The sequence below is a fragment of the Astatotilapia calliptera genome, chromosome 23, assembly GCF_964374335.1.
Source record: "Astatotilapia calliptera chromosome 23, fAstCal68.1, whole genome shotgun sequence".
Classification (NCBI taxonomy): domain Eukaryota; kingdom Metazoa; phylum Chordata; class Actinopteri; order Cichliformes; family Cichlidae; genus Astatotilapia; species Astatotilapia calliptera.
Window position 1 is genome coordinate 24,792,501 of NC_137443.1, and position 16,498 is coordinate 24,808,998.

Here is a 16,498-nt window from a genome sequence, read left to right on the forward strand (position 1 = left end):
TGCCCAGAGTGTATACAGAGTGTAATTTATTTTCTCAGCGTTTCTCAAATGTTCTTAAATACAGCTTCATCTTTGAACTAAAAACCAGCTTGAAACCATGGCTCTCACTCGAACCCCCGAAACAAAGAAAGGAAGTCAAGCGCTCATCTGCCCCGGTGGCCTAATGGATAAGGCACTGGCCTCCTAAGCCAGGGATTGTGGGTTCGAGTCCCATCTGGGGTGCTGTCCAGCAGCGGAAGCGTGCTGGGCCCATAACCCAGAGGGCGATGGATCGAAACCATCCTCTGCTATGTGTTTTGGATGGCCCGATGTTCTGAACTGTGTCCAAAAACAGACGACACTCAGGTCCTGTTCGCCCCCAAAAATGCAGACAAGTAACCCTGTAGTACAGGCACCGAGTGAGTCAGTCATGTACCATAACTGCCCCCGATCACCAAAGGCGACTCCTTATGTGTACATAGAGCCTAGCAAATGGACTCCAACTCCAGTCCTGGAGAACTACTTTTTTTTATTTAGCTTTTAGATGCATCCTTGTTCTGACACACCTGAATCAATTGAATGGCTTGTTGTCAGGCCTTTGCCAAACTTGATGCCATGCTGAAGAGCTAATTCAGGCATTTGATCCAGCTGTGTTTGAGCACGTCACACATGCTCCTGCTACTCCCCCTCTTTTAGTGGAACTAGATTCAGTGATTCAAATCGTTGGTACTCTCTGGTCTTCATGTGGTTTCACAAGTCTCAACAGACAACATAAACGCCCCCAAATAAAGTGGAGCAATAAGCACAGCGTGTTGGCTGGCCAGAGTTCTGGACACTGAGTTGCCCAGAGTGTAATTTATTTTCTCAGCGTTTCTCAAATGTTCTTAAATACAGCTTCATCTTTGAACTAAAAACCAGCTTGAAACCATGGCTCTCACTCGAACCCCGAAACAACCTCCAAAGAAAGGAAGTCAAGCGCTCATCTGCCCCGGTGGCCTAATGGATAAGGCACTGGCCTCCTAAGCCAGGGATTGTGGGTTCGAGTCCCATCTGGGGTGCTGTCCAGCAGAGTGGCGCAGCGGAAGCGTGCTTGGCCCATAACCCAGAGGTCGATGGATCGAAACCATCCTCTGCTATGTGTTTTGGATGGCCCGATTCTCTGAACTGTGTCCAAAAACAGACGACAGTCAGGTCCTGTTCCCCAAAAACGCAGACAAGTAACCCTGTAGTACAGGCACCGAGTGAGTCAGTCATGTACCATAACTGCGCCCGATCACCAAAGGCGACTCCTTATGTGTACATAGAGCCTAGCAAATGGACTCCAACTCCAGTCCTGGAGAACTACTTTTTTTTGTTTAGCTTTTAGATGCATCCTTGTTCTGACACACCTGAATCAATTGAATGGCTTGTTGTCAGGCCTTTGCCAAACTTGATGCCATGCTGAAGAGCTAATTCAAGCATTTGATCCAGCTGTGTTTGAGCACGTCACACATGCTCCTGCTACTCCCCCTCTTTTAGTGGAACTAGATTCAGTGATTCAAATCGTTGGTACTCTCTGGTCTTCATGTGGTTTCACAAGTCTCAACAGACAACATAAACGCCCCCAAATAAAGTGGAGCAATAAGCACAGCGTGTTGGCTGGCCAGAGTTCTGGACACTGAGTTGCCCAGAGTGTATACAGAGTGTAATTTATTTTCTCAGCGTTTCTCAAATGTTCTTAAATAAGCTTCATCTTTGAACTAAAAACCAGCTTGAAACCATGGCTCTCACTCGAACCCCCGAAACAACCTCCAAAGAAAGGAAGTCAAGCGCTCATCTGCCCCGGTGGACTAATGGATAAGGCACTGGCCTCCTAAGCCAGGGATTGTGGGTTCGAGTCCCATCTGGGGTGCTGTCCAGCAGAGTGGCGCAGCGGAAGCGTGCTGGGCCCATAACCCAGAGGTCGATGGATCGAAACCATCCTCTGCTATGTGTTTTGGATGGCCCGATGTTCTGAACTGTGTCCAAAAACAGACGACAGTCAGGTCCTGTTCCCCCCAAAAATGCAGACAAGTAACCCTGTAGTACAGGCACCGAGTGAGTCAGTCATGTACCATAACTGCGCCCGATCACCAAAGGCGACTCCTTATGTGTACATAGAGCCTAGCAAATGGACTCCTACTCCATTCCTCGAGAGCCACTGTTCTTTTTTTCTTTAGCTTTTAGATGCATCCTTGTTCTGACACACCTGAATCAAATGAATGGCTTGTTGTCAGGCCTTTGCCAAACTTGATGCCATGCTGAAGAGCTAATTCAAGCATTTGATCCAGCTGTGTTTGAGCACGTCACACATGCTCCTGCTACTCCCCCTCTTTTAGTGGAACTAGATTCAGTGATTCAAATCGTTGGTACTCTCTGGTCTTCATGTGGTTTCACAAGTCTCAACAGACAACATAAACGCCCCCAAATAAAGTGGAGCAATAAGCACAGCGTGTTGGCTGGCCAGAGTTCTGGACACTGAGTTGCCCAGAGTGTATACAGAGTGTAATTTATTTTCTCAGCGTTTCTCAAATGTTCTTAAATAAGCTTCATCTTTGAACTAAAAACCAGCTTGAAACCATGGCTCTCACTCGAACCCCGAAACAACCTCCAAAGAAAGGAAGTCAAGCGCTCATCTGCCCCGGTGGACTAATGGATAAGGCACTGGCCTCCTAAGCCAGGGATTGTGGGTTCGAGTCCCATCTGGGGTGCTGTCCAGCAGAGTGGCGCAGCGGAAGCGTGCTGGGCCCATAACCCAGAGGTCGATGGATCGAAACCATCCTCTGCTATGTGTTTTGGATGGCCCGATGTTCTGAACTGTGTCCAAAAACAGACGACAGTCAGGTCCTGTTCCCCCCAAAAATGCAGACAAGTAACCCTGTAGTACAGGCACCGAGTGAGTCAGTCATGTACCATAACTGCGCCCGATCACCAAAGGCGACTCCTTATGTCTACATAGAGCCTAGCACAGTGACTCCAAGTCCAGTCCTGGAGAACTACTTTTTTTAATTTAGCTTTTAGATGCATCCTTGTTCTGACACACCTGAATCAAATGAATGGCTTGCTATCAGGCCTTTGCCAAACTTGATTCCATGCTGAAGAGCTAATTCAAGCATTTGATCCAGCTGTGTTTGAGCACGTCACACATGCTCCTGCTACTCCTCCTCTTTTAGTGGAACTAAAAGTAATTAAAATAACACAACTGTAGATAAATAAACATACCTTTATCCTGTCAGCTAGATACTTGTCATGCTTAATGGCAACAATGTAGCGTTTTTCATTTCTCAAATGGTAATGGTGTTATATGTTTGATGGACATGAGCTTTATGAATTTCAAACTAAAGTATTAATTAAATTACTAAAAAAAATAAATAAAAAAGAAACCAATGCTCCTCTTGCATTCTTGTTAATAACTGCAATATATTAATCACTTTCTACTAAACTGGCCCTTTTGATTACTGCACTAACAAACATTTCCAGTCCCCGTACCTTAATACTAAACCTAAAACCAATCAATGACATGAGCCTGATGTTAACAGGTAGATTACCTCAGTTGATGGATCTGATTGGTGCAACATCTACCGAGTCAATAGTGCCTGTTAAAAAACCCCCCCAAAAAAACAACTCTGGTATAAGACCATGACACCTGAAAGAACATATTTACATAACATGCAGTTACGGCGTGACGCAGGTGCTCATGATGCAGGTAGGCAGCAGATTGTGCATTTTGGAATGTTAGTTTATTTAAGCTTATTCACTTAAATAAGGGTAAAAAGCTTGCCTTTTTCCAAAGGGTAGAATCACCTATTTATTTATTTTTGATTAAAGATTTTTTAAAAATTGTCATTTGACAAATAACACAGTTTAACAGGTACTTGGAGGTTCTTATTCCTGCTTGAATGTACTTACATCTGATTATTGTTTATTAACTTCTCATTTAAATATCACAGAATCAAGGTTAACATGGGAATAACATTTTCCAATCCTCAGTGTCAACGTTCAAATAGTCTTCCGTATGATGCAGTTAGTATGTAGGTCTATTTACAAAGAGTAGTTATGTAGCATGTGAAAAGGATGACAACATGTCAGTTTAGTCAGTTAAATTCTCTATATTTACCAGGCAGTGAGCTTTGCATTGAGCTTAAGTAGACTGTGATACAAATGCACTTGTATATTTTTTGCAGCATGTATACAGTAATGGACTGGTATGAGAACACTGGAAATGTAAAAGATGGTGTGAAATTTGTAAAATTTCTCCTGTGTGATTTATTTCAGTGCTGCTGCAGTTTGATCATGAGTCAACATTGCAGTGTTTGCTTTTGCTTTAACACAAAATAGAAGTTGAACTCAATGCACAGATTCCCACTGATTATTCTCTAAATCAGAGACATCTGTTGTGTTGTAATAGAAATTGTTGTGCATTGTGTTTGTGATGAAATGGATAAAATGATGTTAATGCAAGTGCAACTCTGCTTAATTTTCTTTTTTATAAGGGTTGACTTTTCCCCTCAGTTCAATGAGATGTCTTTAAGCAGAGTCATGCTGGGAGGCTTAGGTGAAGGGCCAATCATGTGGTCTCCTGACATGACAGCCTTATAGTGGATTTAAAGTGTCCAGTAGTGTTTGAGCCATCTATCTAGCATCTCATTTTTCAATCCATAAATGTCTTAGCTTGCACTTGAGAGGTACCAAAAACGTGTATTTTAAAGCAGTTTTCTGTGTAAAGAAGAAGCCAATTCACCCAGGATTAAACATTGACTCACATATTTGCTTTTGGAAAGTTGTTGACTCTTTTCTGACATGGCCACAATCTGAATGCACAACGTGACTAACAATAGGACTACAAATTAATTCTGTGGTTGTTGGTTTTCACTACAATGTTAAGATTGTAGTTAAAAAAGTACAAAATACACCAGGTCAGGGTTCAAGGCTTTTAGTCAAACTCATATAAATAAAACTTTGCTTTTAGGGTCTTACCCTGTAAATGATTTCTGTTAGCTTACTGGGGTCAGACAGGGGCTTTTCATAGGATTAAACAGTGGCTGGCTTTAGGAACTGTAAAGCTAAGTAAAAATTCATGTTGTTTCTCAGCTGAGGACTTAAAAGACTAGCAGAAACAGGGTTGTCATACTTACAAGTGTATTTGAGGTCTTGTGAAGTCTTTGTTCTTGAGCCACTAATACAGTCACAACAGCAACATGAATATGCAACATGAAGCACCAAGGAATTCAACATAAATGTGGCATGTCAACAAACCAAATGCAAAATGCAGCTTAATATAATGTGGTTAATACTTATTAAATACTTGATGAGTTCACTTTATCTGAGAAAATCTATATCCCGAGAAAGAACAACAAGACAAGTTCCAACAAGAATCTCATGACAGTTGGAAAACAGTTGGTATTTCCCCACATTCTGCAATGTATAAGCTGTGTACTGAACAATGCCCAGCAATGTGGCTTAATGTGTGGCCCCAGTGATCTAATGGACAAAGTAAGCCAGGGATTGTGGGTTTGTGGTTATTTGCAGTAGCATTAAAAGTAGAAGTGGTCCATGGATAGTATATATATAGGTATATATATATATATATATATATATATATATATATATATATGTATATATATATATAAAAACACCCAGCACGCCCCTGCGGGCGGTTTATCCTTCAAGCTCGGGTCCTCTACCAGAGGCCTGGGAGCTTGAGGGTCCTGCGCAGTATCTTAGCTGTTCCCAGGACTGCGCTCTTCTGGACAGAGATCTCCGATGTTGTTCCCGGGATCTGCTGGAGCCACTCGCCTAGCTTGGGAGTCACCGCACCTAGTGCTCCAATTACCACGGGGACCACCGTTACCTTCACCCTCCACATCCTCTCGAGCTCTTCTCTGAGCCCTTGGTATTTCTCCAGCTTCTCGTGTTCCTTCTTCCTGATATTGCTGTCATTCGGAACCGCTACATCGATCACTACGGCCGTCTTCTTCTGTTTGTCTACCACCACTATGTCCGGTTGGTTAGCCACCACCATTTTGTCCGTCTGTATCTGGAAGTCCCACAGGATCTTAGCTCGGTCATTCTCCACCACCCTTGGGGGCATCTCCCATTTTGACCTCGGGACTTCAAGGTTATACTCGGCACAGATGTTCCTGTACACTATGCCGGCCACTTGGTTATGGCGTTCTATGTATGCCTTGCCTGCTAGCATCTTGCACCCTGCTGTTATGTGCTGGATTGTCTCTGGGGCATCTTTACACAGCCTGCACCTGGGGTCTTGCCTGGTGTGATAGACCCCAGCCTCTATGGATCTTGTGCTCATAGCTTGTTCTTGTGCTGCCATGATTAGTGCCTCTGTGCTGTCTTTCAGTCCAGCTTTGTCCAGCCACTGGTAGGATTTCTGGATATCAGCCACCTCCTCTATCTGCCGGTGGTACATACCGTGCAGGGGCCTGTCCTTCCATGATGGTTCCTCATCTCCCTCCTCTTTCTTGGGTTTCTGCTGCCTGAGGTATTCACTGAGCACTCGGTCAGTTGGGGCCATCTTCCCAATGTATTCTTGGATGTTCGTTGTCTCATCCTGGACTGTGGTGCTGACACTCACCAGTCCCCGGCCCCCTTCCTTCCGCTTAGCGTACAGCCTCAGGGTGCTGGACTTGGGGTGAAACCCTCAATGCATGGTAAGGAGCTTTCTTGTCTTTATGTCAGTGGCTTCTATCTCCTCCTTTGGCCAGCCTATTACCCCAGCAGGGTACCTGATCACGGGCAGGGCGTACGTGTTGATGGCCCGGATCTTGTTCTTACCATTCAGCTGACTCCTCAGGACTTGCCTGACCCTCTGCAGGTACTTGGTGGTTGCAGCTTTTCTAGCGGCCTCTTCATGGTTCCCATTCGCCTGCGGGATCCCCAGGTACTTGTAACTGTCCTCTATGTCTGCAATGTTGCCTTCTGGTAGTTCAATCCCCTCAGTTCTGACTACCTTCCCTCTCTTTGTTACCATCCGACTACACTTCTCCAGTCCGAACAACATTCCAATGTCATTGCTGTATAGCCTGGTAGTGTGGATCAGTGAATCGATGTCTCGTTCACTCTTGGCATACAGCTTGATTTCATCCATGTACAGGAGGTGGCTGACAACTGCTCCGTTCCGTAGTCGGTATCCGTAGCCAGTCTTGTTAATGATCTCACTGAGGGGGTTCAGGCCTATGCAGAACAGCAGTGGGGACAGAGCATCTCCTTGGTAGATCCCGCACTTGATGGTGACTTGTGCTATGGGCTTGGAGTTGGCCTCTAGTGTTGTACGCCACATCCCCATTGAGTTCCTGATGAAGGCTCTTAGGGTCCCATTGATCTTGTACAATTCTAGGCATTCCAGTATCCAGCTGTGGGGCATTGAGTCATAGGCCTTCTTGTAATCAATCCAGGCAGTGCACAGGTTGGTCAGTCTGGTCTTGCAGTCTCGGCTGATTGTTCTGTCTACCAGTAGCTGGTGTTTTGCGCCTCTGGTATTCTTGCCAATTCCTTTCTGTGTCCCGCTCATGTATTGACCCATGTGCCTGTTCATCTTAGCCGATATGATGCCTGACAGGAGCTTCCATGTAGTACTGAGGCAGGTTATTGGTCGGTAGTTGGAGGGGACCGGTCCCTTCTTGGGGTCCTTGGGGATCAGGACCGTTCGACCTTCGGTTAGCCATTCCGGGTGTCTCTCGTTAACTAGCAGCTGGTTCATTTGTGCTGCCAGACGCTCGTGGAGTGCAGTCAGCTTCTTCAGCCAGTAGGCGTGAACCATGTTGGGCCCTGGTGCTGTCCAACTCTTCATACTGGAGACCCTTTCTTGGATATCTGCCACTGTGATGGTTACTGGACCCTGTTCAGGGAGGTCGCTGTGGTCTGCCCTCAGATCCTCTAGCCACTGAGCATTGCCGTTATGGGTTGCATCCTTCTCCCATATGCTCTTCCAGTATTGCTCCGTCTCCAGCCTTGGTGGTGCTGTTCTCTTAACAGCACCATATATATATATATATATATATAACTGATATGTGCAAAGCACTTTTTTAGGGGATTTTAAATGTGTGGTGACGCTTATATGTAGAGCTTTGTGTCATCTGAATAATTTAGGTCAGAGTTGCTGTGATTTTCCAGTTCTGATGCTCACAGACGTCAAATAGCAGAAGCCTGATAGAATTACCTTATACTACGGTTTCTGGATCTTATCCTTCTGTCTTACTACATATTTTAATGATAGCATTCTGTAAAGACGGCCTTTATTCTTAAAATATGACCTAAGATATTGTAATTTTAAGATAAATTGTAATAATTATTGTCCCTACATTTCCAAAAATAAAAAAAATGCTGAATTGATATGCTCTTCTGTTGTCCTTCCAGGAGAATGACCATGACATTGAGAAACAAGGCTTTGAAAACCTGGCCTACGAGTATGGGAGCCAGACTGAGCTCTGCCCTCCACCTAAAGCTGCCTCAAGAGCAGCTTTTAAACTTCAGCGGATCACCTCTGAGCATGAGGTCCACATCATCCAAACCAGAATCTGCAGCCTGAATGGAATAATTGCTGTCACATGGTCTGTACCCAACAGTTTGGCCAAGGTGGACTATGATGCTTCAGTTATTCCAACCAAAGAGATCGCCCTGGAACTACAGACCTTGGGATACAGCGTGGAGTCTGTGGTGCAGATCAGGGTGGATGGTATGCACTGCCAGTCCTGTGTGCGGTCCATTCAGGGACAGATCGGGGAGCTGCAGGGGGTTTCACATATTCAGGTGTCTCTTCAGGACAAAGCAGCGCTGATTGTTTTTCAGCCTCTTCTAGTCACACATGAAGAGCTGAGAGACAAAATTGAGGACATGGGCTTTGATACTGCTTTGTTATCTGAGGACCCATCAGTAGAAGATTTAAGTTTCTGGCAGAAAAAGGAGGTGGATGCCTCCACCCAGACTGTAACCATTTTGATTGGAGGGATGACTTGCAGCTCTTGTATGCAGACAATAGAAGGGAGGATCTCTCAGATGACTGGAGTGCAGTTCATAGCGGTGTCCCTGGAGGCGGAAAAGGGAACAATAACCTTTGATCCCTATTTGACAGAGCCAGAGAAGCTCAGGGCAGCTATTGAGGACATGGGCTTTGACGCCTCACTTAAAGGTAGGTAACAAAAATAAATGTTTGCTTAATGAAGCTTTTAAAACAAATATTATTTTAGGATTATTTCAGTTTTCTTTTTCAGTGTGTCAAATCTTAATAAATAGTGAGGGTGACAACTGACTGAACATCCAGGGAACAGTTAGCATTTGTTTTTGCCATCCTGTTTTTCTTTAACATCTTACTTGAGCTCCGCAGCACTTGGTCCAGATTACAACCTAAAGATCCCAGAACTTCTCCAACATAAAGGGACACAAACACTCAGGAACTAGATACCTTACCCATTAGTTCACATGGTAGCAGGTGTTAGCTTGACTCCAGCTGATCAGGCTTGGACAAGAAGTTGTGCATTTTAATTTATTTTGGGTAGAATTTGGCACAGGTTGGTGCATTTTTTCCCTATCCCTATCTTTCCATTTCTGAGTTTGTACATCATTTCCCCAAATCCTCTCATCTGGTCTCAGTGCCTCTCACCAGAGATGCAAGAACAGTAGCACAGCTGGATCATCTGACCAATTTTTAATTTGTTATGGCCCACTGCTGTATTGGCTGATCTCAGGTGTCAGGGCAAGACAGAAACAAGAGGTAAAAAGTAAAAAAGTAAAGTCTACATTTTATGCAATATAATAATAATAATAATAATAATAATAATAATAATAATAATAATAATAATAATAATAATTATTATTATTATTATTATTAAAGGCATACACAGACCAATGGGATGAACATGAAAAACAACTCTCATGCCTCAGTGGCACCTCATCTCTTCATCTGCTATTTCTGTCAGGCAAGGAGTGAGTTGGGAACTCAAGTATCTTTGAACTAGTTTTTACACCCGAGGTATAAAAGCACTCATTGTTTGATGTCCTTGGAGGGGTTTGCTTTCATTTAGGAAATGTCTGCCATTAACCGTAAAATCGTGTACATGCTATCTAAAGGGTTTCTTAGAAGAGGTATGTTGTTTAGAGTAAACCAGAAACTCAACGGTTACTCTGGGAACCAGACAACTGTACTCCTCAGTGAAACTCTGAGAGCCCTTATCCTTACCAGGGCTTTAATTGCAGAAACAGCCTGCCAAGATGAGGGATTAATGCAGGCAGATTATGAACAAATTCTTTAATTTCTCTTTATCTTGCTCAGCTCTCAGTGTCAGGTTTTATTGGCCTCTATTGGCCTCTTATTGGGATAGAAGTTATATGTCATGTGGTTGTATATCATATGCCAGTGAGCTGTAAAAAAGTCTATCCAAATTTCTCAAACTAAGCAAATGCTTGGTTATTTTCTCTTCTGCATTATCTGTTTAGCAGAAGGTGTGGGAGAAGATTGTGGACTTAAAGTAAAAAAAATAAAATAAATCCAGCTTGCTTTAGAAATGCCATTCATGCTCGTTTCCAATTCTGTGCTTTGAAGCTATATGAGAATTAAACAATCAAAAATCATTCCTGTTTACTTTGTGCGCCTTATATTTCCAGTACAACAGGGAATCATGCCACCTGCAGATGTTCTCTGACGACCGAGTTGTTAGTTCCTACCATGTTATCCAATCCATTAATCCATTTGTTTCACTGTGAAGGCATACAATGTTTTAAAGAGTTCAAGCAAACAAGTAACTTATGTTCCTATTGCTTTAAAGTTTGGAGATGACCCATGGAAAATAAGGCTTTTTCCTAATTTGTGTGAACCTGACCGTTGACCTTGAAGCATTACATACTAAAGTTTTATATCTTTACCCTTGTCTTCTATAAGCTGTGAAAGTTTGACATTTTAAGATATATTCATGCATGTGTGATTTTGCAAAACTTTATGGCGTCACTGTGATGCATCTCCAGGCCTTTTCACAGGATATATTACTTGATATTATTCCTTGAAGTGTTTTTTCCAAGGTCAACTTTGACCTTAAACAATAAATGTCAATGTTAAATACTTAGCCAACCTAGGTACTCATGTCCCACAGGGCCTAGTATATTGCTGTGAAATCTGAAAAATTATGGGTGATATAAAGATTTTACTAACTTTCACATCTGGTATGACCTTGACTTTGACCGATTTTCTTGAAAATTAAATCACCTTGAGCTGTTATTGGTATCTATTGGTTATTGCTATCTACCATCACAAAAATTCGAAAACTCTGGTTGCCACACTGCTAACAAACAGACAAAAAAATAAATGAAAGAGATTATATCCTCCCTCCCTTCAGGAAGAGAATAGGATGAGTTTTTAAAATTTCTAGTTGGACTATGGTGATTGAAGATTCTAAGTTGAGCCTCATAAATCTGTAGAGCTACAAACTTATATGGCGCCTCCATATTTTTTTGTCCTTTCAGAACCTATAAAGAGTGTTCAGAGTCATGAAAAGTCCCAGCCTGTAAGCTTTGGACTTTCTGACATGTCGACAAACAGGCCTGTAGTCAGCAATGGGACGGGTTCACATGCACCATCTGCAAGTTCGCCTGAGATAAAAGCACAGAAATGCTTCATCTGCGTTACGGGGATGACCTGTGCCTCCTGTGTGTCCAACATCGAGAGGAACCTGCTCAAACACAGAGGTGAGCGACTTCCAGGGATGAGGCATTTGAACTGAGATGAAGATTGTTGATAAAGTGTACTGTGTTTATTAACCAGGAATCCTCTCAGTGTTGGTGTCGCTAATGGCCGGTAAGGCGGAGGTGAAGTATGATTCACATGTCCTGGATGCTACTGCAGTGACTGAGCTCATCAAAGACTTGGGCTTTGGTGCCAAAGTGATTGAGGATAATGCAGTAGCACATGGAAAGCTGGACCTCACTGTAAGTCTGCGGGACACCATATAATGCAGAATTTTGTGCAAATTCCACATCACATGTATTTCACATGCAGATAACAGGCATGACGTGCGCATCATGTGTCCACAACATCGAGTCCAAGCTCAACTTAACCAGAGGGATCCTCATGGCTTCGGTCGCACTGGCAACCAACAAAGCTCAGGTTGAGTTTGACCCAGAGGTGCTCGGACCTCGGGATATTATCAAGCTCATCCAGGTGTTTATCACAGGACTTTTAAAAGCTATCTTAAACCTACAATTTTTTACACATGCAATTTCACACCTTGGAGTTTCTCCTCATTTCAGGGTCTTGGATTTGAGGCCAGGCTGGAGCAGGCGGGCTTCAAAAACAACCTCGATCACAAAGAAGAAATTCGACAGCAAGTATCTGGTTTACAGTTCTTATTTTTAAATGGATGCTAACTTTTTAACAATTAACAATTTTCTAACAATTAAACCCTGAGAGTATGCTGTTGACAGGTGGAGAGTTATAACCAGCACATGGTGGTTTTGATCCATATATTGATACCCCAGGTCATGCTTAAACCCACAATCCCTCACTACACTTTCTTTCACTACTGGAAAAGGCTTTTTAGATTTAGGTCAGAGTTTACATTTTTTTTTTAGTACTTGTACCAACTTTCACTTTTCCTTAAATGTCATACAGATGGACTGTTTCTGCCCTTAGCTATATATGAGAGGTGCAAGACCAGAGGTGGTAAAACTAGATTTTCTTAGTGTACAGGCTGCGTTCAGCTGACTTGCTGCTTTTTGTGAATTTAGATCACTGAATTCAACAAGATGTCAGCAGATTTTTCACAGCTATCATGACTGATTTTCCATCCCCTACACTGTCACTATACTAGACTGTATACAGTTGTCAGGCAATTTGAAATTATCGGCCCTTCTCCGGTTGGCCACCAGGGGAACATGTGCAGCTAAAAAAGGCGTCAGATTATTAGCTTACCGCTAAATTTTTCCATAAAAATGACTAGCAGTACAAGAAATCAGTGCAAAGGATGAATGTTTTTTTCACAATAGACATGTCTGCCTGGTTTTTGCAGGTGGAAGAACACATTTCTGTTGAGCCTGGTCTTTGGCTTGCCTGTGATGGGTCTCATGATCTACATGATGGTGATGGACAACCTACACCAAGAACACGGGGGCTCCATGCCCACCGAGCAGAATGTACTTCCGGGCCTCTCCATCCTTAACCTGCTTTTCTTTGTGCTCTGCACACCTGTCCAGGTGAGGAAGCACAATCTGAGCTAAACCTTTAATCACACATGAGTGCGTTTTCTTTGCTAAGGATGGTAAAAGTGTATGACTCACGGTGGAGCATGAATCCTTCCCCTCACTAGATCTTTGTGTCTTCCTTGATGCAGATCTTTGGAGGTCGATACTTTTACATTCAGGCCTACCGCTCGCTAAAACATCGCACTGCCAACATGGATGTGCTAATTGTGTTAGCCACCTCCATTGCCTACATCTATTCCTGCGTGGTCCTCATCGTGGCCATGGCGGAGCAGGCCAGCCAGAGCCCTGTGACCTTTTTCGACACTCCACCCATGCTCTTTGTGTTCATCGCTTTGGGACGATGGCTGGAACACATCGCAAAGGTAAAATAAAAAGAAAAACAGGTTTATGAGGCCTAATTCTAGGAAACTATAAACTGTCAAATCACTGCTGATTCTTGGAATCAGCTCACTACAGTTGCTTATATATGACCTAATTCAAACTTGCACTGTTTGCATTAGGCAGCATGTTTGTTTTTTCTCCAGGCTTTTATTGCCATATTTTAATGACTCTTCAGAGGGCTGATGTTTTTATTGTGCTAGACAATGATTAACTGAACATCAGCTGATGCTACATCACAATCACAGGACTGCATTCAATTTGATGATGAAGTTGCTTGCATTTTATATCTGCAGTGCATGTTTTTATTATCTTGTGCAGTACTCAAATAATAGCTGTAACAGAGTTATTACTATTACTATTTACTATTAGTACTTCGCTGGCTTCTGATGATGGCTAGCCACCATGACCTCACCCACTGGTTACCAATCTTTTCTTTTAAGTTCGCCAATATTTTACTTGTAAATTTTCTATTCTTTCCTGTGAATTTTAGTTTTTTCTTCGAAATTTGCAATTTCTAGTAAATTTGCCATGTTTTTGTTATAAATCTTTTTTTCTTGCTATTTTGATGCTCTTTTCAAAATAAGTTTTGAAAATTTTGCCAAATGTATCATTCTCCTAATTAGTTTTTCTTTGCAATGTTAATATTTTTTCTAGTAATTTTGACAGATTTTTGTTGCAACCATTGCATTACGTGAGTTTCAGACATCTAAAAGTCCCAGCACAGAATTGTGCCAGGATCTCCGACGCTGTGTTCTCATAAAGTTTATCCAAGTTTAACAATTGTCCTTTAAATGTTAACAGTTTATTTCTTATACAATTTTGTCCTTATAAACTTGACAGTATTTTCTCACAAATTTACTATTTTTATGGGAAATTTGCTGATTGTTAACTTTAACTCTCACTCTTGCCAGTGTTTTACTTTTAAATGTATTTATTTATTTTTGTAAAGCTTTGGCAAATTTTACAGCTGTTTTACTAATAGATTTTCTTTTTTTTCCCGAAAGTTGGCCAGTGAAAATTGACAATTGTTTCGATTGTTTTTTCCCTCAGATTTTAAAAGGTTTCCCCCTTCTATAAATTTGACATCTTTATCATAAAGTTTGATATTTATTTATATTTTGAAAAAAAAATTAGTCATTAATTTAAATTTTGTTCTTACAAATGTGACAGATCATAAATTGACAAATAAATCTTCATGTTTTTCTGCTAAATTTCCCATTTCCCCCCACATTTTTGCCAGGTTTTCTCTTGTGCTGTTTTTTCCTCATGAACTTACATCTGCATATGTGAAATTATTACTAACACGGGCAGCACGGTGGTTAGCACTGTTACCTCACAGCAAGAAGGTCCTGAGTTCAATTCCACCATCAGGCCGGGGTCTTTCTGTGTGGAGTTTGCATGTTCTCCCGTGTTTGCGTGGGTTCTCTCCGGGTACTCCGGCTTCCTCCCACCGTCCAAAGACATGCAGCTTGTGGGGATAGGTTAATTGGATAATCCAAATTGCCACTAGGTGTGAATGTGAGTGTGAATGGTTGTCTGTCCCTGTGTGTTAGCCCTGCGACAGACTGGCGACCTGTCCAGGGTGTACCCCGCCTTTCGCCCTATGACAGCTGGGATAGGCTCCAGCGCCCCCTGCGACCCTGAAAAAGGATAAGCGGAAGCGAATGGATGGATGGATGATTCATCATAAGCTTCTGTACTCTGGCTTGGACAAAAACACAAAGAAACTAAAACATTGTTATATGAACCGTCTCAGAAATGAAATGCTGTAGATTAATTTCCTGTCTTTGTAGTGGGACACTAGCAGCAGGTGTTTTAACACCAGTGAGAGAAGGCCCATTCATTATACGCATATTTACCAGCAGGAGAGCATGAACTTTCTTCTGTCACCATCTCAGCGGCACACTTGTGAAAATCTGGGAACACAGATTTTCTTGCAAAACTACTTTATGCAGATATAACCTAGATACATACAAATTCTCACATTTCTGCGGTAACTATACAACCATGTGACTGTAGCAATTCAAAACGCTCATACTTAGTAGACATGAGAGTGTATGAGGTCATACCATTAGTGCAGTACATCTTTGTTTTAAGACTGTAACGATACATTCTCCTGTGCTGTTTCTACTGTCTTAGAGTAAAACCTCAGAGGCTTTGGCCAAATTAATGTCACTTCAAGCCACCGATGCCACTGTGGTCACGTTGGGATCTGACAAATCCATCATCAGGTGAGACATGTAAGATAAATAAATAAAACCATCACCTCTGTGGTACATGACGTGTGTGTCTGTAAAAATATTTTTATGCCTCAGTGAGGAGCAGGTGCTGGTGGAGCTCGTTCAGAGGGGCGATATTGTGAAGGTTGTTCCTGGAGGGAAGTTCCCAGTCGATGGGAAAGTGATTGAAGGGAACTCCATGGCAGATGAGTCCTTGATTACAGGTAGGAGGGAGTGAATGATGCGAATCCTTGGCTTTGAATGTGGATTTCAGGCATCTTAAGCCAAATTTAGAATTAATTTCTGTGAGTTTTCCGTCTCTGTGTGGCAGAACAAGTGGCATGCATTGCAGATCTTTAGTCCCAGAGGTTACATTTGTGTAATTAAGTTATAAAGTCTTATAAATGTAATCAGAGATGTCTGGTTTGTGTAGGTAAAAAATTTTTTGCATGCAGGTTTGAAAAAACATTCATTTCAATAAAAAGAATCATCTGGCATTTTTTAGATTCAACCTATTGAAAATCAAAGAATCTGATTTTATACCAATTTATTAGGAACCAGAACTAGAAAAAAAAAGAACTAAGAATACTGACATAAAAAGATAAAGGGAAATTAATCAGAAATATCAAAATTTCATGAGTCTGAGGCCACAACTTTGGACTGCTGTAACAAGCAAGAGTGCTCGAGAAAGCCAGTTC

At 42.3% G+C, this 16,498-nt stretch overlaps 1 protein-coding gene and 4 non-coding genes across 5 annotated transcripts in view; all 5 read left to right on the forward strand.

Moving 5' to 3' along the window:
- Positions 1 to 16,498, forward strand: part of LOC113015577 (copper-transporting ATPase 2-like) — a 67,814-nt gene that overhangs the window by 43,084 nt on the left and 8,232 nt on the right. Inside the window, exons 2-10 of the mRNA XM_026157600.2 lie at positions 8,371 to 9,142; positions 11,467 to 11,688; positions 11,765 to 11,928; positions 11,999 to 12,160; positions 12,250 to 12,323; positions 13,008 to 13,191; positions 13,329 to 13,562; positions 15,721 to 15,812; positions 15,897 to 16,024. Of these exons, the coding sequence (XP_026013385.2) occupies positions 8,371 to 9,142; positions 11,467 to 11,688; positions 11,765 to 11,928; positions 11,999 to 12,160; positions 12,250 to 12,323; positions 13,008 to 13,191; positions 13,329 to 13,562; positions 15,721 to 15,812; positions 15,897 to 16,024 (2,032 nt within the window). The remainder of the gene's footprint in view (positions 1 to 8,370; positions 9,143 to 11,466; positions 11,689 to 11,764; positions 11,929 to 11,998; positions 12,161 to 12,249; positions 12,324 to 13,007; positions 13,192 to 13,328; positions 13,563 to 15,720; positions 15,813 to 15,896; positions 16,025 to 16,498) is intronic.
- Positions 150 to 222, forward strand: trnar-ccu (transfer RNA arginine (anticodon CCU)). Its single transcript has one exon. It is a non-coding gene; the product is annotated as a tRNA-Arg (tRNA).
- On the forward strand, positions 965 to 1,037 carry trnar-ccu (transfer RNA arginine (anticodon CCU)). Its single transcript has one exon. It is a non-coding gene; the product is annotated as a tRNA-Arg (tRNA).
- Positions 1,798 to 1,870, forward strand: trnar-ccu (transfer RNA arginine (anticodon CCU)). The gene has a single exon. It is a non-coding gene; the product is annotated as a tRNA-Arg (tRNA).
- trnar-ccu (transfer RNA arginine (anticodon CCU)) lies at positions 2,636 to 2,708 on the forward strand. The gene has a single exon. It is a non-coding gene; the product is annotated as a tRNA-Arg (tRNA).